Source organism: Harpia harpyja, chromosome 11, assembly GCF_026419915.1.
Source record: "Harpia harpyja isolate bHarHar1 chromosome 11, bHarHar1 primary haplotype, whole genome shotgun sequence".
Classification (NCBI taxonomy): Eukaryota; Metazoa; Chordata; class Aves; order Accipitriformes; family Accipitridae; genus Harpia; species Harpia harpyja.
This window is the reverse complement of record NC_068950.1, coordinates 3599755-3623185: the sequence shown is the minus strand read 5'-3', so window position 1 is coordinate 3623185 and position 23431 is coordinate 3599755. Positions and strand designations below refer to the sequence as shown.

The 23431-nt window shown below is 65.7% G+C and overlaps 4 protein-coding genes across 7 annotated transcripts in view; 2 read left to right on the top strand and 2 right to left on the bottom strand.

Moving 5' to 3' along the window:
* Nucleotides 1–1362: 1362 nt before the first annotated feature.
* FSD1 (fibronectin type III and SPRY domain containing 1) lies at nucleotides 1363–6575 on the top strand. Its single transcript, XM_052802195.1, is given in 14 exon segments — nucleotides 1363–1374; nucleotides 1904–1923; nucleotides 1925–1997; nucleotides 2133–2264; nucleotides 2354–2455; nucleotides 3005–3027; nucleotides 3230–3351; nucleotides 3874–4083; nucleotides 4262–4360; nucleotides 4505–4664; nucleotides 4760–4839; nucleotides 5018–5269; nucleotides 5977–6065; nucleotides 6182–6575. Coding segments are annotated over 14 exon segments (1485 nt in total). The 3' UTR covers nucleotides 6293–6575.
* Nucleotides 6576–6650: 75 nt separating this feature from the next.
* On the bottom strand, nucleotides 6651–11884 carry STAP2 (signal transducing adaptor family member 2). 3 transcript variants are annotated; one of them, XM_052802196.1, is made up of 10 exons: nucleotides 11672–11884; nucleotides 11441–11512; nucleotides 10836–10931; nucleotides 9964–10020; nucleotides 9725–9879; nucleotides 9453–9593; nucleotides 9052–9121; nucleotides 7936–8032; nucleotides 7274–7345; nucleotides 6651–7030 (listed from the first exon to the last, which is right to left on the bottom strand). In XM_052802196.1, exons 1-10 carry the CDS (start codon nucleotides 11768–11770, stop codon nucleotides 6972–6974), a joined length of 918 nt encoding a protein of 305 aa, XP_052658156.1. In that variant the 5' UTR covers nucleotides 11771–11884; the 3' UTR covers nucleotides 6651–6971. The 3 variants fall into 3 exon arrangements, with proteins under 3 accessions (XP_052658156.1, XP_052658157.1, XP_052658158.1); XM_052802197.1 differs by having other exon boundaries at nucleotides 9785–9879; XM_052802198.1 differs by lacking the exon at nucleotides 7274–7345.
* A 177-nt stretch (nucleotides 11885–12061) lies between these two features.
* MPND (MPN domain containing) lies at nucleotides 12062–16056 on the top strand. The gene is given in 13 exon segments (XM_052801077.1): nucleotides 12062–12128; nucleotides 13071–13297; nucleotides 13402–13704; nucleotides 13706–13877; nucleotides 13954–14038; nucleotides 14142–14238; nucleotides 14361–14433; nucleotides 14516–14592; nucleotides 14672–14840; nucleotides 14935–15005; nucleotides 15100–15189; nucleotides 15434–15526; nucleotides 15636–16056. Coding segments are annotated over 13 exon segments (1551 nt in total). The 5' UTR covers nucleotides 12062–12121; the 3' UTR covers nucleotides 15723–16056.
* Nucleotides 16057–16259: 203 nt separating this feature from the next.
* Nucleotides 16260–23431, bottom strand: part of SH3GL1 (SH3 domain containing GRB2 like 1, endophilin A2) — a 30583-nt gene continuing 23411 nt past the window's right edge. Inside the window, exons 6-10 of one of the 2 annotated variants that reach the window (XM_052801078.1) lie at nucleotides 22965–23123; nucleotides 22290–22393; nucleotides 20539–20663; nucleotides 20005–20058; nucleotides 16260–18276 (exon numbers count right to left, since the gene is read on the bottom strand). In XM_052801078.1, coding sequence (XP_052657038.1) covers nucleotides 18080–18276; nucleotides 20005–20058; nucleotides 20539–20663; nucleotides 22290–22393; nucleotides 22965–23123 — 639 coding nt within the window. In that variant the 3' untranslated portion in view covers nucleotides 16260–18079. The remainder of the gene's footprint in view (nucleotides 18277–20004; nucleotides 20059–20538; nucleotides 20664–22289; nucleotides 22394–22964; nucleotides 23124–23431) is intronic. The other variant, XM_052801079.1, reaches the window with a different exon arrangement.

Genomic DNA, 23431 nt, shown 5'->3' with positions numbered 1-23431 from the left:
CCTCGGGCTGTGACGCCACGGCTTCCTGCCACTGCGCCGCACAGCCCGGGGGAGGGGGACGGGGACGGGGACGGGGGACAGGGAATGGGGATGGGGACAGGGAATGGGGGACAGGGAATGGGGATGGGGGACAGGGAATAGGGATGGCGGACAGGGAATGGGGACAGGGACAGGGAATGGGGGACAGGGAATGGGGATGGGGGACAGGGAATGGGGATGGGGGACAGGGAATGGGGGACAGGGAATGGGGATGGGGGACAGGGAATGGGGGACAGGGAATGGGGATGGGGACAGGGAATGGGGATGGGGGACAGGGACAGGGATGGGGGACAGGGAATGGGGATGGGGACAGGGACAGGGATGGGGGACAGGGAATGGGGATGGGGACAGGGAATGGGGATGGGGGACAGGGAATGGGGGACAGGGAATGGGGATGGGGGGACAGGGAATGGGGATGGGGACAGGGAATGGGGATGGGGGACAGGGAATGGGGGACAGGGAATGGGATGGGGACAGGGAATGGGGATGGGGGGCAGGGACAGGGATGGGGGACAGGGAATGGGGATGGGGGGCAGGGACAGGGATGGGGGACAGGGAATGGGGATGGGGACAGGGACGGGGATGGGGGACAGGGAATGGGGATGGGGACAGGGACGGGGATGGGGGACAGGGAATGGGGATGGGGACGGGGATGGGGGACATGATCTGGAGCGAGGGCAGGGGATGGCACTTCTTCAGGCCCCCAGCCTGGGCCCCATGTGCATGGACGTGCCACCCCCCACCGCTGGGACACCCCCCGCCACCACCCGCAGGGGGACACATCCTGACCCCAGCGCGGGCTGGGGGGACCCAGCATGGCCTTGAAGGGAGAGCTGGGAGGGTGGGGGGTCCCATACTGGGAGACACCCACCCACCCCAGCATGGCAGTGCCCCCCGCCCCCAGCACCCCTGCGGCTCCTGTGCCCTGTCCCTGGGGGGGGCACCCTGATGGTGGAGTGGGGGGGGTCCCCCAGACCCAGGGGGGGCTCATGGCCCCCCTTCCCTGGGGGGTGCTGGTTTGGGAGGGTGTCAGCCGGTCTCCCTTTTGGGGGGGGCCATGTTCTTTGGGGGGAGTGTCTCAGCCCCCCCCCCCGGACTACATCTCCCAGCATGCCGCGGGGCGGCGCCTAGGGCCACGCCCCCAGCCTGTCTCCACCCCCTCTCCCCGGGCGGTCGGGACTACGTTTCCCGTGGTGCCCCGCGGCAGGGAGGGGGCGGGGCGAGAAGGGGCGGGGCGGGGCGGGGCGGGGCGGGGCGGGGGGGGGCGCCGCTCCCCCTTTGTTGGTGTCGGCGGGGGCCGAGCGGCGGCGGGGCCGGCCCGGTATGGGCGACCAGGTGGGGCCGGGCCGGGGGCGAGGGAGGGAGGGGAGAGGGATGGAAGGATGGAAATGGAGGGATGGAGGAAGAGGGGAGGGAGGAAGGAAAGAGGGAGGGAGGGGGGATGGAGAGGGAGGGAGGGAGGAAGAAGGGATGGAGGGAGGGAGGGAGGAGGAACAGAGGGATGGAGGAAGAGGGGTTGGGGGGATGAAGGTGTGGAGGAAGGAGGGAGGGAGGTGTGGAGGAAGGAGGGATGCGGGGGTTAAGGATGGCAGAGGAGGGAAGGGGTGCTGGGGGGAAGGGGGGGTGCAGGAGGGAAGAAGGGGTGCAGGGGGGGCGCAGGGCTGTCCCCCCTCCCTCTGCTCACACACACACACACACACACTTGCCAAGTCATCCCGCTCCCGCCATGCCAGCAGAGCCCCGGCCCAGCGGCGCCTGGCACGCCTGGGCCCAGCGGGGACTGGGAGATGAAGTGGGGGGGGACTGGGGGAGAGGTGGGGGCCGGGGGGTGCTGACCGCGGGCGGGGGGGGGGGGGCCGGGCAGGAGGCTCTGCGGAAGATCATCCACCCTGGCCGTGAAGAATGAGGAGATCCAGAACTTCATCTACTCCCTCAAGCAGATGATGCAGAATGTGGAGGTACCGGGGGACACCCCCCCCACGCACACCCCCCACACCCCCTCCCCCTGGGGACCCCCATCCCCACCCCGGCACACCGGGGTCCCGCACCCTGGTGGGGTGGCACCCGCTGACAACCCCGGGCGTTGTGACCAGGCCAACTCGTCGCGGGCGCAGGAGGACCTGGAGGGCGAGTTCCAGTCGCTGTACGCGCTGCTGGACGAGCTGAAGGACGAGATGCTGATGAAGATCAAGCAGGACCGCGCCAGCCGCACCTACGAGCTCCAGGTGAGCACCCACCCTGCGTGCCCCCCCCCCCCCCCCACCACCCCCTGGCACCCTCACCCACCGCTGCCCCTCTTTCCTCCCCACGCCAGGCCCAGCTGGCAGCGTGTGCCAAGGCGCTGGAGAGCTCGGAGGAGCTGCTGGAGGCGGCCAACCAGGCCCTGGGGACGGCCAACCATCACGACTTCCCCCAGGTGCGTCCCCACCGGCACGGGGGGGTGTCCCTATCCGGCTACCCCCCACGCCGGCGGTGTTCTGACCCCCCCCACCACCACCTTGCCAGCCGGTCGATGCCACCCCGGGGCTGCGCTCACCCCAGACGGGCACCCTCCTTTCTTTCTGTGCTGGGCACTGGGGCAACGCTGGGTTGGCTGTGCCCGCTGCGGGGCTGGGTGGGAGCACGGAGACCCCCCTCAAGGTGATCCCTGACCTGCCCAGAGCTGCCCGGTGCCCCCTTTCTCCCAAGACGAAGGGGCACCCTGGCAGGGACACGGGGGACACCGGCGGGCGTATGGGTTGCTGTGCCATGGGGGTGCTGGGGTACGGCAGCGGGGATGCTGTGCCGTGGGGTACCGCAGCGGGGATGCGGGGATGCTGTGCTGCTGGGGTACCGCAGTGGGGACGCGGGGATACTCTGCTGGCACCGGAGCAGGGGTCCGGGCACGCTGCACCGCGCTGGCTCCTGGCACTGCTGTCTCACCTGCTTTTTTTTTTTCCCTCCTCTTTTCCTCTGCGCTCGCAAGGCTGCCAAACAGATCAAGGATAGGTACGGCACCCCCGTGCCCCCCCAGCCCCACTAACCCCCACCCTCCTCCTAGCCAGGGCCCCGCGGCGGGTGGGCCCGTGGGTGCTGGGGTGGCTCTGCCCACCCTCCCCGTGGCCACGCAGGGCAGGGGGTGAGCAGTCAGGGCTGGGTGGGTGTCTGGCTCCCTGCCCCACTGACCCTCGTCCCCACGTCTCCTGCGCAGCGTGACGATGGCACCCGCCTTCCGCCTCTCGCTCAAGGCCAAGGTGAGCGACAACATGAGCCACTTGATGGTGGATTTTGCCCAGGAACGCCGCCTGCTCCAGGCCCTCGCCTTCCTGCCAGGTATTGCCCGTGGGCAGTGGGCGTTGGGGACACGGGGACACGGGGGGACACGGCACAGCGGGCGGGTTTCTGCCGGTGCAAGGGAAGGGCAGTGCCGGGGCCACGGAGGGCTGTGCCAGCCTGGCGAGGGGACAGCACAAGGATGGGGGTCCAGGGTTTAAGGGGTCTGCTGGGTGCCAGGGGATGGGGTGAGGAGCTGGGGGGGGGTGCCAGGCCTGGGGCACCCTGTGGTACCCCCTCCAGAGGGGTGAGAATGTGCCAGGGATGGGGGGATGAGGGGGTTTGGATGCTGTGCCTAGGGGTGCAGCGGGTACCATGCCCGGGGTCTCTGGGATGCCATGTGTGGGGTCCCTAGGGTGCTGTGCCCATGGGTCCTGCAGGTGCCATGCCTGGGGTCTCTGAGGTACCAAGCCCATGGGACCTATGGGTGCCCCGGGAGTCCCTGGGGGTGCTGGGGACACCCTGGCTGGCAGCAGAGCTGCAGCGGGGGGGGGACACTGGCACGGCTGCTCCTGCGGGCAGTGCCCAGCACCCCCGAGATCGACCTGGCGGAGTCGCTGGTGGCCGATAACTGTGTGACGCTGGCCTGGAGGATGCCCGACGAGGACAGTAAGATTGACCACTACGTGCTGGAGTACCGCAGGACCAACTTCGACGGGCCACCCCGCGCCAAGGAGGACCAGCCCTGGATGGTGGTCGAGGGCATCAAGGGCACCGAGTACACCCTCACCGGTGAGGGCACGGGGGCAAAACCAACCCCAAATATGCCAGCCTGGGAGCGGGCACTGCGGGTGGCAGGGGTCTGGGGCTGTCCCTGGGGGCTGGGTGGCAGTGCCAGGCTTTGCAGGGGACATGGAGGTCGCAGTGCCCCCCCCCCATGCCCTCCTTTGTGACCCTGCTGTGCCCGCAGGACTGAAGTTTGACATGAAGTACATGAATTTTCGGGTACGGGCATGTAACAAGGCTGTGGCGGGCGAGTTCTCCGAGCCGGTCACTTTGGAAACGAAAGGTGGGTACCAGGGGGGTGGCAGGGTGCCCGTCACCCCCCGTGCCACCCCATGCTGCCCCTTCCCAAGCGTGCCAGGGTTCTGCGACCCCCTTGGTGCCAGGCGAGGTGGCGGGGGGGACACGTGCTGACGGTGGCTGTCTCCAGCGTTCATGTTTCGGCTGGACGCCAGCACGTGCCACCAGAACCTGCGGGTGGAGGAACTCAGCGTGGAGTGGGACGCCACGGGTGGCAAGGTGCAGGACGTCAAGGCGCGCGAGAAGGATGGCAAGGGCAGGACGGCTTCGCCCGCCAACTCGCCTGCCAGGTAACGTCACCCCCCCTCCTTGTCACCCCAGCGTTGCCCCCTTTTCCCCGGGTAATGGCAACCCACCCCTCCTTGCCGGCGTCCGTCTGTCCTAGGGTGGTGCAGTCGCCCAAGAGGATGCCCTCGGGGCGTGGGGGCAGAGATCGCTTTACCGCTGAGTCCTACACGGTTCTGGGTGAGAGCTGGGGGCACCCAGTGGGTGCTGGTGGGAACCCTGCAGGGGTGCGGGAGAGGATGGGGGCACAGAGGGTGATGTAGGTGGGCATGGGGCACCCAGAGGGACCTGGCAGGGCTGGGGACAGGACGGGGCACCCCACGGTTGCACCATGCAGAGCCGTGCCCCGTGCCCACAGGTGACACGCTGATCGATGGCGACGACCACTACTGGGAGGTGCGGTACGACCGGGACAGCAAAGCTTTCGGCGTGGGGGTGGCGTATCGCAGCCTGGGCAAATTCGACCAGCTGGGCAAGACCTCGGCCTCCTGGTGCCTCCACCTCAACAACTGGCTGCAGGTCAGCTTCAGCGCCAAGCATGCCAACAAGGCCAAGGTGCTGGACGTGCCCGTGCCCGACTGCATCGGTGTCTACTGCAACTTCCACGAAGGTGGGTGCGGGATGCGGTGGGGATGGGGCGGTGTTGGGGGTGGGCGCAGGGACCGCCACCACCATGGGCACCACCACCACCACAGGCACCAACATGTCCACCGTGGGCATTGCCACCGCTATGGGGCACCAGCGTGTCCACCGTGGGCATCAACGTGTCCACCATGGGCACCACCATGGGCACCACCATGTCCACCATGGGCATTGCTGCCACTATGGGTCACCACCATGTCCACCATGGGCACCACCACCACCACGGGCACCAACATGTCCACCATGGGCATTGCCACCACTATGGGGCACCAGCATGTCCACCACGGGCACCAGCACCACCATGGGCACCAACGTGTCCACCATGGGCATTGCCACCACTATGGGGCACCAGCATGTCCACCATGGGCACCAACGTGTCCACCATGGGCACCACCATGGGCACCAATGTGTCCACCATGGGCATTGCTGCCACTATGGGTCACCAGCATGTCCACCACGGGCACCACCACCACCATGGGCACCAACATGTCCACCATGGGCATTGCCACCGCTATGGGGCACCAGCATGTCCACCATGGGCACCACCACCACCATGGGCATTGCCACCACTATGGGGCACCAGCATGTCCAGCATGGGCATTACCACCACCATGGGCACTGTGCTGGGGGTCTGCAAATTCTGTGCCCACCTGTGCCCCACCCCTGTGCCCGCAGGGTTCCTGTCCTTCTACAATGCCAGGACCAAGCAGCTGCTTCACACCTTCAAGGCCAAGTTCACGCAGCCGGTGCTGCCCGCCTTCACGGTAAGGGGCAGGCAGGGCTGGGCAGCTCCTCCGGGGTTGCCGGCGGTGGGGTTCAGCCCCCCCCCAGCCCCGTGCCAGCCCTCCCCCCCAGCCCAACCCCGGTCCTGTGCCCGCAGGTCTGGTGCGGCAGCTTCCACGTCTCCTCGGGCTTGCAGGTGCCCAGCGCGGTGAAATGCCTCCAGAAACGCAACAGCACGGCCAGCAGCTCCAATGCCAGCCTGCCCTAGAGCCGTGCCCCCCCCTCCGTGGGCACCCCCCAGGCAAGAGCACTGAACGTACCCCTACACCCTCCCCAACCCCCCCCCCCCCCAATACGCTGCACTGGCAGGGCTGTGCCAGCCCCCAGAGCGAGGGTGCACCAGCACCCACAGCCCCGCCAGTTGAACCTCCCACCGCCCCCCCCCCACTCTGTGCCACCCCCTCCGCATCGCTGGCACTGGGCTGGGCACGTCGCCCCTCACCATCGAGAGCTGCTTCTGGCCTGAAGAATAAATTGGGATGTAGGTGTGACACAGCTGTGGCTGGGACACGGGGCGCTGGGTGGCACCAGCCCAAGGTGAAGGGGTTTTTTTTGGGGGGGGGACAGGGACAACACAGGTCCCGGTGCCACCCCCGTGGTGCAAGGAGCTGGGACGGGGCTGAGTGGGGCAGTGTCTTTATTGGGGATGGTGCCTGGGGTGATGCTCCCCAAATATATGGGTTGGGGGTCCATTGCTGCCCCCACCCAGGCTGTGCTGCCTGCATCCCCCCCCCCAGTGCCACCCCAGTCCTGGGGGGGGTGCCTGGGCCAGAGGGGACTAGGGGCAGCTTTGCCCAGGGAAGGGGGGGGGCACCGCTGTCCCAGCTGGTTCCTGGCACAAACTGGGGGACAGCCGGGCTGCCCCCCCCCCGCCACGCTGGCACCCATCAGTCCCCGGTGAGAGCTCGGCGCAGCTGCAGCTTCTTGGCAAGCTCCTCTGCCATGCCTGTGCCATGGGGGGGGGAGCGGGGGTGAGTGCCTGGCAGAGGACCCAGGCATCTGGGCCCCCTCCCTTTGGGCCCCCCCACCAGTCAGTGACCCCAGAGGAACCACTCTGCTCCACCACTTGTCCCCATTGCCCCCCAGAGCCAGTGACAGGACCCAGATGTCCAGATCCTGGCACCCCCCCATGCTCCCCCCCCCCCCCCCCTCCCAGCAGTGGGACCCAGGCATCCGGGCCCCCCCTCACCATGGTTGTGGGGTGGCTGCAGGGCTCGGCGGGGGGCAGGATGGGGTGCTGAGCTCTGGGGGTCTCGCTCACCTATAGCGAAGGACAGGGGTCAGTATGGGGGTGCCCCCTCCCTGCCTCAGTTTCCCCAAGCCCAACTGGCTTCACCCTGCTCGTTCATGTAGGTCTGCTCCTCCGCGATGGCCCCAAATAGGGGGGGTCCTCCAGCCCCCCCCCCGGGGGCTGCAGCGCAGGGTGGTGGGGGCTTAGGAATGGCTTCAGTGCCCTGAGGCCACTGGGCTGGGGCGTGGGGGTGGCCGGGGGGGGGTCCTCACACACCCCCTGGGTCTCCTCCCTGTTCTCACCATCCCTTTGCACGAACTCTGGAGCGGAGTGACGTCACGGACCCTCTGCCTACCCCTGACATCCCCCAACCCCCCCCAGACGTCCAGTGCCAGCCTGTGACACCCCAGCAGCTCTGCCCCCCCCCAACACCATCCTGCAGCACCCCAAGTCACCCCACCACTCATGCAACTCTCCAGCAATCCCCCAAGCACCCCAAAGACCCCCCACCAGATGCCCTCCACCACTCCAGCCACCCATAACTGCTCCCACCACCCCCAACACCGGCCTGCAAGACCCCCCCAGACCCCGCTGAGCCCCCACAGCACCCCCGTGCCCACCGAGCCGCGGGCTGTACTCCCGGTGCAGGGGCTGCAGGCTGCCCTTGCTGCTCTCCACGAAATACTGCACCACTTCGGCCAGCGAGGAGCAGCGATGCTTGGTGGGGGACGGATGCGGTGTCACTTGGGGACCCCCCATGGGTGTCCCCCCCGTAGTCCCCCATTCCCTGCCCACCACTCTTGGGCCCTGGGGGGGGGGTCCTAGCCCTTTGGGGTGTTCCAGTCTCTTAGGGGTACCAGTCCTTTGGGTCCCAGCCCTTTGGGGGTCCCTGTCCTATTGGGATCCCAGTCCCTGGGATCCCAGTCCCTTGGGGATCCCAGTTCCCAGGGATCCCAGCCTTGGGGGGTCCCAGTCCCTTGGGTTCCAGCCCTTTGGGGTGTCCCAGTCTCTTAGGGATCCCAGTCCCTTGGGGATCCCCGTTCCCAGGGATCCCAGCCTTGGGGGGTCCCAGTCCCTTGGGTTCCAGCCCTTTGGGGTGTCCCAGTCTCTTAGGGATCCCAGTCCCTTGGGGATCCCAGTTCCCAGGGATCCCAGCCTTGGGGGGTCCCAGTCCCTTGGGGGGTCCCAGTCCCTTGGGTTCCAGCCCTTTGGGGTGTCCCAGTCTCTTAGGGATCCCAGTCCCTTGGGGATCCCAGTTCCCAGGGATCCTAGCCTTGGGGCGTCCAGATGCTTGGGTGTCCCAGCCCTTAGAGGATCCCAGTCCCTTGGGGATCCCAGTTCCCAGGGATCCCAGCCTTGGGGGGTCCCAGTCCCTTGGGTCTCAGCCCTTTGGGGATCCCAGCCCCTTGGTTCCAGCCTTGGCTATTCCAGTTCCCAGGGCTCCTTGCCTTGGCCGGGGGGGGGGGGTGTCACATCTCCTTGGGGGTCCCAGGCCCTGGGGTACCCAGCCTCGGGGTTGTCAGACCCCATGGGCGCCAGTCCCTTGGGTGTCAGTCCTTGGGGGTCCCGAGCCCTAAGTGTCCTATTCACTGGGGGTCCCAGCCCCTTGAATCCCAGTCCGAGGGTCCCAGCCCTTGCGGGGCCTGTCCCAGGGGCTCAGGTGGGTGCCCGGGGTGGGGTGGGGGGGTGTCATCCCTGTCCCCAGGGCCAGCCCAGCTCTGTCCCACGTCACTCACCGGCGTGTCCACGTCGACGACGTAGCCCTGGTCCACGCGGTTCACCTTGTAGTGCTTCACCTGCACCGTGCTGCCGTGGGGGGGGGCTGCGTCAGCGGGGGCTGCCACCCCTCGCAGGGGGACACCCCTCGCATAGGGACCCCACACCCCATGGGGACCCTCACCCTGGGGCCACCCCTTCCATAGGGACTCTTGCCCTGGGGGGGGGGGGGGGCACCCCTCAATACAGGGACCCGCACCCTGGGACCACCCCTCGCGCAGGGACCCATAAGCCAGGGCCCCCCCTCAACATGGGCACCCACACCCCACGGGGACCCTCGCCCTGGGGGGACACCCCTCGCATGGGGACCTGCGCCGTGATGCCACCCACGCCCGTCTCCCACCCGCGCCCCCCCGCTCACCCGTTCACCTCCTGGCGCGTGGTGACGGAGACACCCCGGCCGTGCCCCCCGGGGCGCAGCACCATGTTCCCCCCATCCGCGCTCCGCTCCAGCAGCCGCTCGGCCTCCGGGCGAGTCACCTCAAAAAAGCAGCTGGGCACCCTGGGGACACCCCCACCCCCCCCCAGCCACGTCAAGCCACCCCCAGTTGTGCCACCCAAGCCGTGCTGGTTCCCAGTGAGGATGGAGATCCCCCCCGCTCAGCCCCACGGCCCCCCACCCACCCGACTTACAGGGACAGGGGTGGCTCGGGGGGGCTGGGGGTGGCGGGGGACCCGGGGGTGACGGGGGACCCGGGGGTGGCCCTGCGGTCCCGCTCCTCACGCAGGGCCTCCGAGAGCTGGAAGAGGTGGCCGGGCAGCAGCGCCAGGTCGGTGGGCACCTTCATCTGGGGGGGGGGGGGAGTGGGGGGCATGGAGGGGTCACTGTCACCAGGACCCCCTGTGGGACCCCCCGAGGGGCCGGTGCCCACCTCCGCCATGGTCAGGATGAATCCCCGCCACATCTCCTGCGCCTCCCAGCTCTCCGCCTGCCGGGACGGACGGACGGACGGGAGGACGGACGGACGTGAGGGTGGCCTGTCCCCTGCACCCTCTGCGTCCCCATACCCTGTCCCTTGTGCCCCCCCCAAAGGCTCCGCGTCCCCCTAAGCCTGCCCCCCGCATCCCATAACCCGGTCCCCCTGCTTCTGAATCCCCTGTACCCCCAAATCCAGCCCCCAGTGCCCCCACGTCCCCCCACTCCCCAAATCCTGTCCTGTCCCCCCAAATCCAGCCCCCAGTGCCCCCATGTCCCCCCACTCCCCAAATCCTGTCCTGTCCCCTCAAATCCAGCCCCCAGTGCCCCCACGTCCCCCCACTCCCCAAATCCTGTCCTGTCCCCCCAAATCCAGCCCCCAGTGCCCCCATGTCCCCCCACTCCCCAAATCCTGTCCTGTCCCCCCAAATCCAGCCCCCAGTGCCCCCCAGTCCCCCCACTCCGCAAATCCTGTCCCCTCAAATCCAGCCCCCAGTGCCCCCCACATCCCCCCACTCCCCAAATCCTGTCCCCTCAAATCCAGTCCCCAGTGCCCCCACGTCCCCCCACTCAAATCCTGTCCCCTCTGTACCCCCAAATCCTGCCCTCCAGTCCTGCCTGTTGTGCCCCCCACCACGTCCCCAGCCCCCTCTGTCCCCCAACACCCCACCAAGGACACCGGGTCCCCCCCAGACCCCCTCTCTGCCCTGCCTGGTGCCCTCTATGTCCCTCATCTACCCTCTGCCCCCAGCCCCCCCCCCCCACGTACCCCCAATGCCCCCCAGGTGCCCTCAGTGCCCCCCCCCTTCCCCGTGGGGTGCCCCTCACCTTCATTGTCACCTCCTGTCCCCTCAGCCTGAGGACGAGCCCCCCACCCTCGGCCCGCACGGCCACCAGCTCGCCCAGGTCCAGCATCTCCAGGGGCTGGGGGCACCCGAGCGTGGGCCCCCCCGTCGGCCGCCACCACGGACACGAGTGCGCCAGGTCTCAGCCCACCCCCCCGTCCCCCTGCCCCAGGCTGGGCTCCCACCCTCACCTCCAGGGTGGGTCCCAGCCTGGGGTGCCCCCCCACCCCAGTGTCACCCAAAGGTCCCAGGGGTCCCACCTTGGGGGTCCCATCCCGGGGGAGCCCACCCTGAGGGGGGGTCCTGGTCCAGGTGTGTCTCTGGGGTCCCAGTTTGGAGGGGGGGGTCCCAATCCCAGGGTCCCAGCCCCAGGGGGTCCCAGCCTGTGGGTCCCACCCTGGGGGGGGGGGGGGTCCTAGACACGGGGGTCCCATCCGGGGGTGCCCACCCAGTGGGTGTCTCCAGCCTCGGGGGATCCCACGGGGGGGTCCCAAACTGGGGGAAATCTCAAGGGTCCCAGTCCGGACAGCCCACCCGGGGGTCCCGGTCCCGGGGGGGTCCTACCCGGAGGCCCCCCCGCTCCCGTACCTCGCAGTCCCGGGGTCCCCCGTAGAAGGCGAGCGTGAGCCCCCGCAGCCCGGCCCAGACCCTCCGGTAGCCCTGCGGGAACGGGACGGGACTCGGCTCCGCCACCGGGAACCGGCCCCGGGGGGGACGCACCGGCGCGGCCCCGGGCGGCGGAGGGGACCGGGGGGGGTGGGGGGGGAGGTCAGTCCCCGGGGGTGTCGGTGGATACCGGGGCTCGGTCCCGGGTCCCACCTGGTCCCGCGGCCCCCGTTTCTCCACGAAGCCCTCGTAGCTGTGCCGCGACCGGCACCGGGCTCGGTCCCGCCGGGGTGGTGGCACCGGTTGGGCCATCCCCGCCCCGCCGCCGCTGCAGGAACCGCCGGTACCGCCGGACCGGACCGGACCGGGCCGGCCCCTCCCGGACTACGGCCACCGGGCAGCCCCGCCCCGGGGCGAAGGGCAGCGGGCGGGTGGCCACGGCCACGGCGCGGAGCCGGTGCGGGGCGGGAGGTCAGGGCCCCGGTGCGGGTCTCTGTCCCCGTGTCCCCCCCCGGTGCCGGTGCCGGTGTTGTTCCCCCCCCCCGCACACACACACACCCCCGGGGGGGGGGGGGGCGGAGCGCGCGGGGCCGCCCCATCACGTGGCGCCGCCGCGCGCACCGGGGGAGGCGGGGAGCGGCGGGGAGCGGCGGGAGCGGAGCAATGGCAGGTACACCGGCGGGCGCGCGCCGCTCGCACGCGCGCCCCGGGCACGGACACGCGCGCCCCGGCTTGGGGCCACGCGCCCACGCGCGCTCCCCCCCCCCCCCCGGCGCCCCCGCCCAGCTCGCGCGCACACACACACTGGGGGGGGGGGCGCGCACCCACGCGCGCGCACCCACGCATGCACCTGCGCGCACACCACGCCCCCCCCCCCCCCGTGCACACACGTGTGTACCTGCGCATGCTCACGCACACGCAAGTGCACGGACACGCGGGACCCTCGGTGCACGCCTGCAACACGGGCGGGCACCCCCGCCGTGGGGACAGCCCGGGTCACGCGTGGGGCGGGGGTGGGGCCGTGCTCGTTCTCCCCCCCCCCCCCCCCCCCCCCCGCCAGCACGCCTCTGGGTTTGGACCAGCCTCTGGGGACCTGCTGGGCCAGGACAGCCGTGTCCCCTCGTCCCCGTGTCCCCTCGTCCCCGTGTCCCCTCATCCCCGTGTCTCCCAGCCGTGTCCCCATGTCCCCTCATCCCCATGTCTCCCAGCTGTGTCCCCATGTCCCCGTGTCCCCTCGTCCCCGTGTCTCCCAGCCGTGTCCCCTCGTCCCCATGTCCCCGTGTCCCCGTGTCCTCTCGTCCCCGTGTCCCCATGTCCCCTACTCTGTCATCATGTCCCTGTCTCCTCACACCCCCGCATCTCCCCCCCAGTGTCCCCCATCCCCCTGTCCCCGAGTCCTCCTGTCCCTCTGTCCGTCCCCTCCATGTCCTTGTGTCCCCTTTTCCTGTGTCCCCGCGTGTCCCCACGTCCCCATGCCCACACCTTCCTGTCCCCATGTCCCTGTGCATCCCTGTCCCAGTATCCCCATCCACAGGGTGGGGGGGACACGGGGACAGACACCCACGGGTGCTGCCCCCAGGGAGGACCCCACGTGGCGTGTCCCATCCCGCAGCGCTGGCGGCCGCCTCCCCCGGCGGGGACGAGTGCCTGGAGGAGGACGAGGACGAGCTGGAGCCGGGACTGGACGAAGCGGAGGCCGAGCCGGAGACCGGGAGCGGGACGAAGGCGGCGGGGGGCACCCGGGGGGCCGTGCTCACCCGCCGCGGCATCACCCTCCGCGTCCTTCTCCGCGACGGGCTCCTCGAGCCGGCCCGCGGCGTCCTCTCCATCTACTACCTGGTGAGCCGGGGCGACGCGGGGACGCGGGACGAGGACAAGGGACAGGGATGGGGGGACGGGGGGGACCGCTGGGTACCTCCCCGGCTCACCCCTTAACTCCTCAGGGCAAAAAATTCGTGGGGGACCTGGGGGCGGACGGGACCATCACCTGGCAGGAGACGGGACAGGTCTTCAACTCGCCCAGCGCCTGGGCCACCCACTGCAAGCGGCTGGTGAACCCCGCCAAGAAGTCGGGGTGCGGGTGGGCGTCCGTCCGCTACAAGGGCCAGAAGCTGGACCAGTACAAAGCCGCTTGGCTGCGCAAGCACCAGCCCAACGCGCCGCCGGCTGAGGAGGTGGGTCGGGACCCCCTCGCCCCAAATCTGGGACCCCGCAGCGTGGGTGTTGGGATGGGTGCCAGCCTTGTGCTGCCGGCAGAGCTTGGCCAGCGAGGGTGAGGAGGAGGAGATGCCTGAGGATGAAGAAGAGGAGGTGACGAGGGAGGGTCGGGCGCCCGTGCCGGAGCCGACGGCTCCCAAAAAACCAGAGGAGAGGAGCAAGAAGCAGCAGTGCAAGAACCTGGCAGAGCCGGCGGGGACGGGTAAGGTGGCACAATGGGGGGTCCCGAGGGACCCTGGGCAGCCCGGCAGCGGTGACGGGGCCGTTGTGCTTCGCAGATCACGGCCCCCCGGGGAAAAGGCTGGAGAGCAAACCCCGGGTGCCTGTCCGCTACTGCACCCTGGGCACCCGCGACTCGGCCAGGTAGGGTGTGACGGGGACCCGGGTCCCATGGGTGCCACCGGCGGCTCCACGGGTGCCGGAGGGGCCGGGGGCGGTTGTGGCAGCGGGGCTGCGGCTCTTCCAGGAACCCCCAGACCCTGGTGGAGGTGACGTCCTTTGCCGCCATCAACAAGTTCCAGCCCTTCAACGTGGCCATTTCCAGCAACGTCCTCCTGCTCCTGGTGTGTCCCCTCCCCGGGACAGGCTGGGACATTTCTGATGGCGCTGGGGACAGCCGCGGGGAGGGGGGGTGTCCCCGGTGTCATTTTGGGGCCGAACGGTTGATTTTAACTTTTTCCTTTAGGATTTCCACAGCCACCTGACGCGGAGCGAAGTGGTGGGCTACCTGGGTGGGCGGTGGGACACCAATACACAGTGTAGGTAGCAGGGTGGCGCCGGCGGGGGGGGGGGGGGGGGGGGGGCAGACACCCACCCACCCGTGTGTGTGTTCCCCCCCAGTGCTGACGGTGCTGCGAGCCTTCCCGTGCCGGACCCGCCTGGGTGATGCCGAGGCCGCCGGTGCTGTGGAAGAGGAGGTAAACCACCCCCAGGGATGGGGTGGGGGGCTCCTGGGGGTCCCGGAGGACCCGGACCCACGGTGTCTGCCTGTCCCAGATCTGCCAGAGCTTGTTCTTGCGGGGGCTGTCACTGGTGGGTTGGTACCACAGCCACCCCTTCGGCCCCGCGCTGCCCTCGCTGCACGACATCGATGCGCAGATGGATTATCAGCTCAAGCTGCAGGGTAGCGGCAACGGCTTCCAGCCCTGCCTGGCCCTCATCTGCGGTACGCACCCGCTCCCCGCGGTCCCGGGGGTGCTGGGGGCTGCTGTCACCCCCCCCCCCCCCGTGTCAGCCCCGTTTCTCTCCTCCCCACCCAGGACCCTACTATCACGGTAACCCCGGCGTGGAGTCCAAAATTGCGCCCTTCTGGGTGATGCCGCCGCCAGAGGTAAGTGGTCACCGGCCTCATGGGGGGGTTATTTGGGATGGGGGTGGCCCCAGTGCTGTGGAGTGACCCCCCCCCGTGCTCCCCCATCCTCCAGCAACGGCCCAACGACTACGGCATCCCCATGGACGTGGAGGTGGCCTACATCCAGGACGGCTTCCTCACCAACGATGTCCTGCAGGAGATGGTGAGCCTGGGGTGGGGGCCCCAAAAACCCCATCCACCCCAGCAAGGACGACTCCCTGACCCCACCGGGGGCTGGCTGGGCCTCCGCCACCCGTCCCCGTCCCGCCGTCGGTCCCGGTGACGGTGACAATCTCTTCTCCATCCCCACCGTGCTGCTGAGGTCTCGGTGCCGCAGGGGTGGGGGGCTCCGTGCCTGACCCCGGGGCAGCCCCGGTGCCTGCAGCCCCTCTCTCCCCCCACCCCAGACGCTGCTGGTGGAGTTTTATAAGGGAGCCCCCGACCTGGTGAAGTTTCAGGAGCTGTGGAGTCAGGATCAGACGTACCTGGACAAGCTGAAGGTGAGGAGGGGGCTTCCTCCGCTAAGCTGGGTGGGGAGGGGGCATTAGCCAGGGCATCAGCTCCCACCACCTCACCGTTTTAATTAACTGGGCTGCGTCCCCGTCTCAGGGCTCCCTGGCCTCCCGCACCCCCAAAGACCAGAGCTTCACCCACATCCTGGAGCAGATCTACAGCCTCCTCAAACTCAGCAGCTGAGGGGCCGGGAGCCCCCCCCTTCGACTCAGACCAGGTGCCTTCCCAGCAGCCAGGGCTCGGCTCAGCAGCCCCCCCAAGCCCAAGGGGCTCATCCAGACCCGGCGCGGGGCAGCGCTGCGGGGACACCGCATCGCCCGCTGCTCCAGGGAGCTCATCCGAGGGGTCCCGGGACCCCGCCGGCTCCTGCCCTGCTCCGGAGCGGCCGCCCGGGTGTCCCGTGGTTGTGCCGGCCCCGGGGCAGCGGTGGAGGGGAGGGTGGTGGTGGTGGTGGGAGTCTCGGCTGTAAGTTGTTTGTGGAAGTGGTAGTTGATTAAAAGAGCAGTTCCTGAGAGGCGGCCAGCGTTCGGCTCCGCTGGCTTGGGGACATCTTGCCGGCGCTGCGGTGAGGGACGGTGCCGGTGGCCTCGTGGGCTGCAGTCACCATCCTGCTGCCTGGAGTTGGGGGCTGAACCGGGGGGCCGTTCATCCAGGGCTGCTCCTCCATCCCGCCGTGGCCCCCCCCGGAGCCCAGTCTCGCACTCACAGAGGACGCAGGTGTTAGAAAGAAGAAAACATTTAATACTTTCATTCAGAGATACAAGTCGAGATTTGTGGGTCGTCTTTTTTTCCCCTAAAAACCAGGAGAAACCATTACAAAAAAAGGTCTAGCAAGTTGTCCCAGCTGACAAAACGCATTTCAATCCACCTGAGCGGGAACCAGCATTCCCGAGACGTGACCCCGGTCCCCACCAGGCAGGGGACAGAGGCGAGGGCCCCGAGGACACCGGTCCCTTGGGCTCCCTGCGCTGCTGGGAGCGAAGGTGAACTGCCCCGTGCCACCAGCATCTGGGACCGGGGTCACCGGTCAGCCTGCTCGGAGCACGGCGCAGCAGGGGATCGGACATACATCGACATGCACGGTTAAAATCATTAAAACGGGGCTGTGTAACTGTAACAGGAGCCGGGAGCAGCAGGGACAGGGATGTGCTGCAGCACGGGCCCAGTGCAGAGCTGGGGCTCGGCCCCCCCGGCCAGGCAGGGACGGTGCTAGCCGAAGAGGAGAAATGCCGGAGTCCGGCCAAGGCCGAGGATGGGAGAGGGGGAAAGAGACCACTTTTCTAGCAAGGAAAACCACGGAGTCAAGTGAGAGATGGTGTGAGCGCTGCCGGGCCCCATCCTGACCCCCATGATAAGGAACGCGCGGGGAGGTTCGGGGCTAAGGAGCGGCAGAAGCGGTGCTGAGATGTTACGATACCTTTTCCCACCAAAGCCGGTGGCAGAGGGGCACGCTGCCCCCCCCTTCCCCCCAAAAGAGGGTCAGTGTGGGAGAGAGGTGGGGGGCGCAGGAAAGGCACGTGAGGATCAGCCGAGCTCCAACCCCGCAGCCGCGAGCCCCGGTCCTGCGGCACGGGGTGCCGACGGCTCCCCGGGGACAGTAAGTGCAGAACCTTCGAGGGAGAGGAGCCTGCTCTGCCCCACGGTGGGTAGACCCCGGGCTGTGGCCCAATTCTTCACCCCCCCCAAATTATCCCCCAGCTCTGATGGACTCGGTAGAGTTTGTAGTAGGAAAAGCCCAGGGTCCAGAAGCAACCTGGCTTAAAATAATTAAAATCAAGGGCAGAAGGGAGCAGCCACCCCTTTTGGAGTCAAGCTCTGTGGGGAGAGGGCAGAGGGGTAACAGCAGGCAGGGGACATCCCTGTTCTGTCCCTCCAGGGTGGGGAGGGAGGGCACAGAGCCCCAGGCAGGGCTCAGCACCCGCGCCGCGGGGCTGGCTTAGTGTTTGATGGGTGTCGTAGTGTTGTTGCTGTGCCATGGCATCCCTCCCCTGAGCCCCCAGGAGCGGGGAGAGCCGGGGTCCTGCATCGGTGTTGGGCTGTAGGGAGGCTGGGCATCTGCAGGGAGACGGGTAGTGTTCAAGGGGGTGGGGGGCGAAGGGGTTGCCCCTCGGTGAGGCTGGGGGCTGCTTTGCCCCCCGCCCCCAGGCCATGTGTCTCCCCGTGCTGATGCTCAGCGCGAAAGGATGCATCCCGGCTCTCCCACCTGGCTTATCCGGATGCTTGACCCAAAGGAAAGATAAAAACTGGACAGGGAGAGGCCTGCGACAATCGTACAGCCGGGGGGGACCTGGCAGGGCGCGCAAAGTACCGAAGTTCAAGCACCAGGGGAAAAAAAAAAAAAAAAAAAAAAAATCAAAATAATGAAATTCACGGGGGGTGGGGGGGTCGTTTGACCCTTCTGGCTTGTTCCCTGGTGGCAATCTCACCCCGAGGTGACGCAGAGATAACGGCCCCGCCGCCGGAGAGGGCCAGTGTCAGGATGGAGGTGGAATGGAGGCTCGGCCCCGTGCGAGCGGAGGGGGGACGGGAGCGATGCCGTTTCACTGAGGTAGCGGAACCAGCACTTCCACGTAGTTGAGGGGGAAGAAGCCCGACTGGCCGTTGATCATGCCCTCGTACCAGTTTTCGTCGATCTGGTTGGTCAGGGTGATGATGTCGCCTTCCTTGAAGCCCAGCTCGCCATCGTTTTCGGGTTCGAAGTCGTAGAGAGCCTTGCAGCAGGGCTGGTCCAGGGGGGCTGCGGGGAGAGGAAGGGGGGAGAGAGGTGAGCCGGACCCCCTGCACACCCCCTTCCTCAAGTCCCTGGCTCTGCCGATGCCGGGGATTCCTGCCACTTGTGCTGGCGGATGCCGGATCCGGACACCGCGTGGGATCGTCGGCTCTGCCAGAGCTGGGGCTTGCACAACTGGTTTCACAACCCGGCCCGGGAGAAGCTGGCCCTTCACTTTGCCCCCACAATGGTAAAGCATTAACTCAGTTTAAACTCCTCGCTGGCTTTTAGCTCACTGGTTCCTCCGCTTTCTTGCTGCAACCACATCCTTCGTGAGCTTCTCCCAAAGCAGACTTCCACCTCCAGCAACCCGTGCTGCCTGTTCCTGCCTGGACTTCCCCTGCTCTAAGCTAAACTCCAACCTAAACTAGATTAGAAAAGCCACATTATTCCTCCAGAGACGAGAGAAGCTGTCATGCAGTTCATCAGTTAGTCAACAACGGGGTTAGACATCAGGACGTGGTGGAGGAGGACCCCAGGGGTCCCTTTAGAGGGGTCACCCCAAGCCTGAGGGCAATGGGAGGGAGAGGACTGCGACTGCCTCCCTGGGCACAGGGCTTCAAATCAATTAGCAGCTTGGTGTTGCACGTGAGGCCCCACCAAAAAATGGGGAGAAAACCAAAGTCTCCTTCCCACATATCAGCGCCGTGATTTAAGCATCAGACCTTTCGAATGCAAAGGGGATTTTTTTGTAGCAGGGAAAGCTGCTGCTTGCTCTGTCTATGCACTAATGTTTTGGGATGGGCAGGCACTCAGCTTTGCAGCCGTAGGGATCCCACTGAAAAGGGACTGAGCTGATACAGACCACCAGAGTCTGCAGGGCCCCCGATCCCCTCCCTCTGTGCTAGAGCATTTCCAACCAGGGCAGGGGGGACCGGCACGAATGGCAGCCAGCACATCTGGTCTGCTGAACATCCACAGCAAGAAAGGACCCAGCATTAGAAGAGAACTCGGAAAACACCAAAAGCGGCAGCCAAGCAGGTTCATGGTTTGGAGACGACTTCCCAAAATACCAAGCTGGTCCCACCACCACAGCAGTTCCCCTACACCGGGCTCCTCGAGTCCTCCTGCCCCCTTGCTGCACCACCACGAGCTTTGCCCACCATGACGGCTCTGAGCCACAGACCCAGCCTGGCCTGGGGACCCCAACGGGACTCCAAAGAGACGCCTTTGGGTCCCTTCAGCAGGAACGCTGACCTGCAGACCCCATGGTCACAACTCATTCGAGGCTCCTCGCTGCCCAGCTGGGATCACAAAACCCGCTCAGCGTGCTGAGGCTCTACCTGCTCCCTCCAGCCTTCAGCAGTGGGATACGGGGAGGGCAGCACGAGCAGGAGTGGGAGAGATCCAGGCTGGGTGCTTGTAATGAGAACGGGGTAATCCTCGAGATGTCTGATACCTCGTGGAAAAGCATCTGATCCCTGTGGCCTCACACAGGGCCTGTGTGATGATAGCTGCTACAACTCCTCCGGGTGAGCAAAGGCCTCAGCTTTGGGGTGGTAAATACCATTATAGCGTGGCTGTTTTAATTTGGGGCTTAGCTCGAGGCTTAGCTCAGCTTAGCTTAGCTGTTTTGCTGGCCAGGCTCAGCATGGAGGTATTAGCGGCTCCAAGCAGCAGCGTCACAGAAGGAGGAGCGAGGAGGGATGGGGAGAGATGGTCACACATCATGCAGTGCGGAGGGAGGAAACTCACGGATACTCCTGACGGAGGCCCGGGACGGCTTGTCGGATCGGAAAGAGGAGGAAGCTGCTTCCAAACAAAAAGAGACATGCTTAAAAACAACGTGAACTGGAAAGAGGGAAAGGCAGGGCCCAAAGGGAGGATCTGTTAGGAGAAACAGGGTGGGCCACATGCCGTGTTAGAAACCCGCCTGCCTCGCCGGGACCAGGGAGGGACGAATGCAGCGTGATGGAAGACGGGGAGGGAGCAAGAGATGCTTCATTTTTCCTGTCTGCCACTGCTGGCACTGACTGGGCACTACAGGCAAGTGGCCCGGGGCTGGAGACCCCGCTGGGGTGTCCCCAAAGCCAATATAACGAAGGCTGCTGGGCCCCAAGAGAAAACAGCTCGAGTCTAGAGGCATTTCTGACATTTTTCAGAGCCACCAGCTCGCGCAGGCACATCCAGCACACCAGAAACATCATTTCCAGGCAGAGTAGTTCCCCTCCATCCCCAGGAGGCTGCTCCAGAGGCACCTGTGTACGTACACACATGGGACAACTTTACCTGAGACTTTGGGGGTAGGATTACAAGAGAAGCCCCCATTAGATTGGTCAGTGTCTCCAAAGTCGTACGTCTCCCTGGGTTTGGGCTTGTATTCCCGCTTGGGACGCGAGGAGGCCTCCCTCATTCTGAAAGAAGGAAAAGAAATGTGGATCAACTGAAATATGAAACAGAATACGATGCGATCAACATGTTTATTCTTCTCGGTGGCTATGCAGGGGAAAAAACCGGTTTGTAGACAAGAATCTGCACAACCCTCTGTGCTGGGGCATTTTGAAGATGGATCTTGCCCGGGGTTTGGGACCTGGCCCTTAGAGAGGGCCACATGCCCCAGGCTTTGCTGCGGAGGTGTCCGAGGCAATTCAGGCCAGCAGAGGACACTCGTGCTGCAGTCTGAAAACTCACACTTGGCAGGATCCTCCCCAGCTCTTCTTAATTCAAACCAGACACAGGATCCACTCAGCAGTTTCTTCTTACGAGGAAAGAACAGCAGGGCAGCATCGCCAAATCGCCCCAAGAAGCAGAGAGGCTGCCCTGGCTCTGTCCAAGCCACCCTGTGCCAGGCTGAGGAAGGCACATCCCTGGCTCCGCAGGGAAGCCCCGGATGCAACGAAACGACCTCTCCTTCCTTGGCCAGGGTTTGGGGAGATGCTTGCTCAGGTGAGACAGAGCAGCAGGAAAAATGACTGTGCAAGTCACAGCAGTCATGTGAACCAGCTCGCTCAGTATTTCAACAGCACCTCTGTGTTTCCTGGCACTTCGGCAGCAACTGCACGCTCCCCGGGGCCGCTGCGGAGGTCAGGCACTTGAGGAGGGGCAGGGAAAGCAGCAAGACCAGGCAGCTCCACGGCTCTCCCTGCTCCTGTGTGCCAGACATCCATCTGCCTTTCACCAATTCACGTGGCTGAAAACCCCCGAGCACATGCGGCGGTGCCACATCTGCGGCAGGGTCTACCAGGAGACCGCCGTGTAGACAGAAGCGAGAGTAGGGCTTGCTGGAAAACAAGGGTTCTGGCAGAGGGCTCAGAGATGCCTGCCTTTAAGGAGGCGATGTAGGTGCTCTTCCACTGGCCTGTGGCCACCATGTCATCCCCACCACATTGCATTCACCTTCTGGTCTTCAGAGCAACAAGGAGCCCTTGTCACAGACCTTTCTGGGCCACAACCGTGTCCGGGTACCCTCCTTAACCACAACGGAAGCTAATGGCACAAAGACTCTAGGCTAGGCAGTTCCAGGTGACACAGGATGACAGGCATGTCCAGCTCGTGACACTTGAGCCGTCTGCTCCAACATCACGACGCAACTTTTGACTCGATCCTGGGTCTGGCCAAAAGGCACTTCTTGGGGGACGCTCCCATGCTCAATGCCCACAGTGCAAGGAGCTGGGAGCTCTGGCATGAAGGGGATTTCACCCTTCTTCTCCACCCCTGCCAAATTCAAATCCAGCCTCCCTGGGAGCTGCACACCCCAATTCAGGCAGGGCTCAGCCCAGCAGAGACCAGCTGCCCACGGGGCAAGCACAGAGGCTTCGTTTCAGATGTCAGACTGTGCCTGTCACTGAAAGCAGGTTGTGCAGCTGGCATCGCTCCCTCCAACCTGGAGGAAGTTTGGATTGAAGCTCTAGTATTTGCAAGAAGCGGCTTTCATGCCAGGAGATAGATTTAGAGGGATGGTCAGGTATTTACAGACAAGTATCACAGGGAGAGCTTGTGGCTGTGAAAACTGAGAGTGCCTACAGCACCCTGAGACTCACCTGCGTTTGAGTTTTTCCGCAAGCTCGTCCAGGATCTGCACTGCCTGCCTGTGGTAGTCCAGCTGGGCGTCCACCAAGGCTGAGAGCTGGCTCACCTGCTCAATCTGAGAGAATCACACCAAGGTGGGATGAATTGCTCTTCCCAGGTGACAAGAGACCCCTACATTGCGTATGGGGGCTGAGACTATACTGGGGAACACGTACGAAGGGCAGCCTCCCCAGGGAGATGAGGAGAAGGTTTGGGATTTCAGGCACTAGAGGTCAGGCACTGGCTGAGACTCAGCAGGACAGAAGACACCTCCTACCACTCTCTGGGCTTCGCTAGCTGTTCAAATCCTTCCCAAGTAAGCTGCACTACCTGCCCAAACTCACTCCCACCAGCACACTGACTGAGAAGAGACCTGTTTTGGTACAAGCCACAGCCTCTCCTCTGGCCAAGAGCTGGATCAGGAAGAGGGGCTACAGAAAGAATAACAGGCCTGTCAAGCCACGTGCTGGGCACTCAGATCTGGGTATTCAGAGAGCAAAACCACACTTGCAAAAATGAGAGTGGAAATCAGTGTCTGACTTCTGCGTCCCTCAAGAGATCCCACCCTCATGTACATAGAAACATGCAACCCACCCAGCAGCTCTCAGCCCGGGACAGAGGAGCCGGCGCTCCCCCCAGGCACTCACGTCAGTTTCTAGGAGGTTGTGCATACTGGTCTCCGCTACTTCCTTGGACTCTTCAAATTTCTCCATGGCCTGTCGAAGTTCCTCATCGGGGATTTTGCCCTGTCGCTTCTTCTTGTAGTCAAAGTCCAAGCGTCTGCCTTCCAGCTTCTTGAGATGGTGCTGGGAAGAGGATGGTTATGAACAGTAAAGGAAAAGAAGGAAAAGCCAGAGACTGGGAGCAGCCAAGCTCTTATGCTGGGAAGGCAGCTCTAGTTACAGGCCAAGTTCATTCATTTCAGAAACCTGACCTCAGAGCGCACGCTTCTGTGGTTCCCACCTTTGTTCAGACTGCGGAGAGGCTCCAGGTTGTGATGGAGAGCAGCACGGCAGGGCTGCTGTGCGGCAACAGAGGGGAGCGGACTGTCCGAACTCAGTTTGGCAAGGATTACTGCTGTGACTATGGGGGCCTTTTACTAAGAAACAACCCT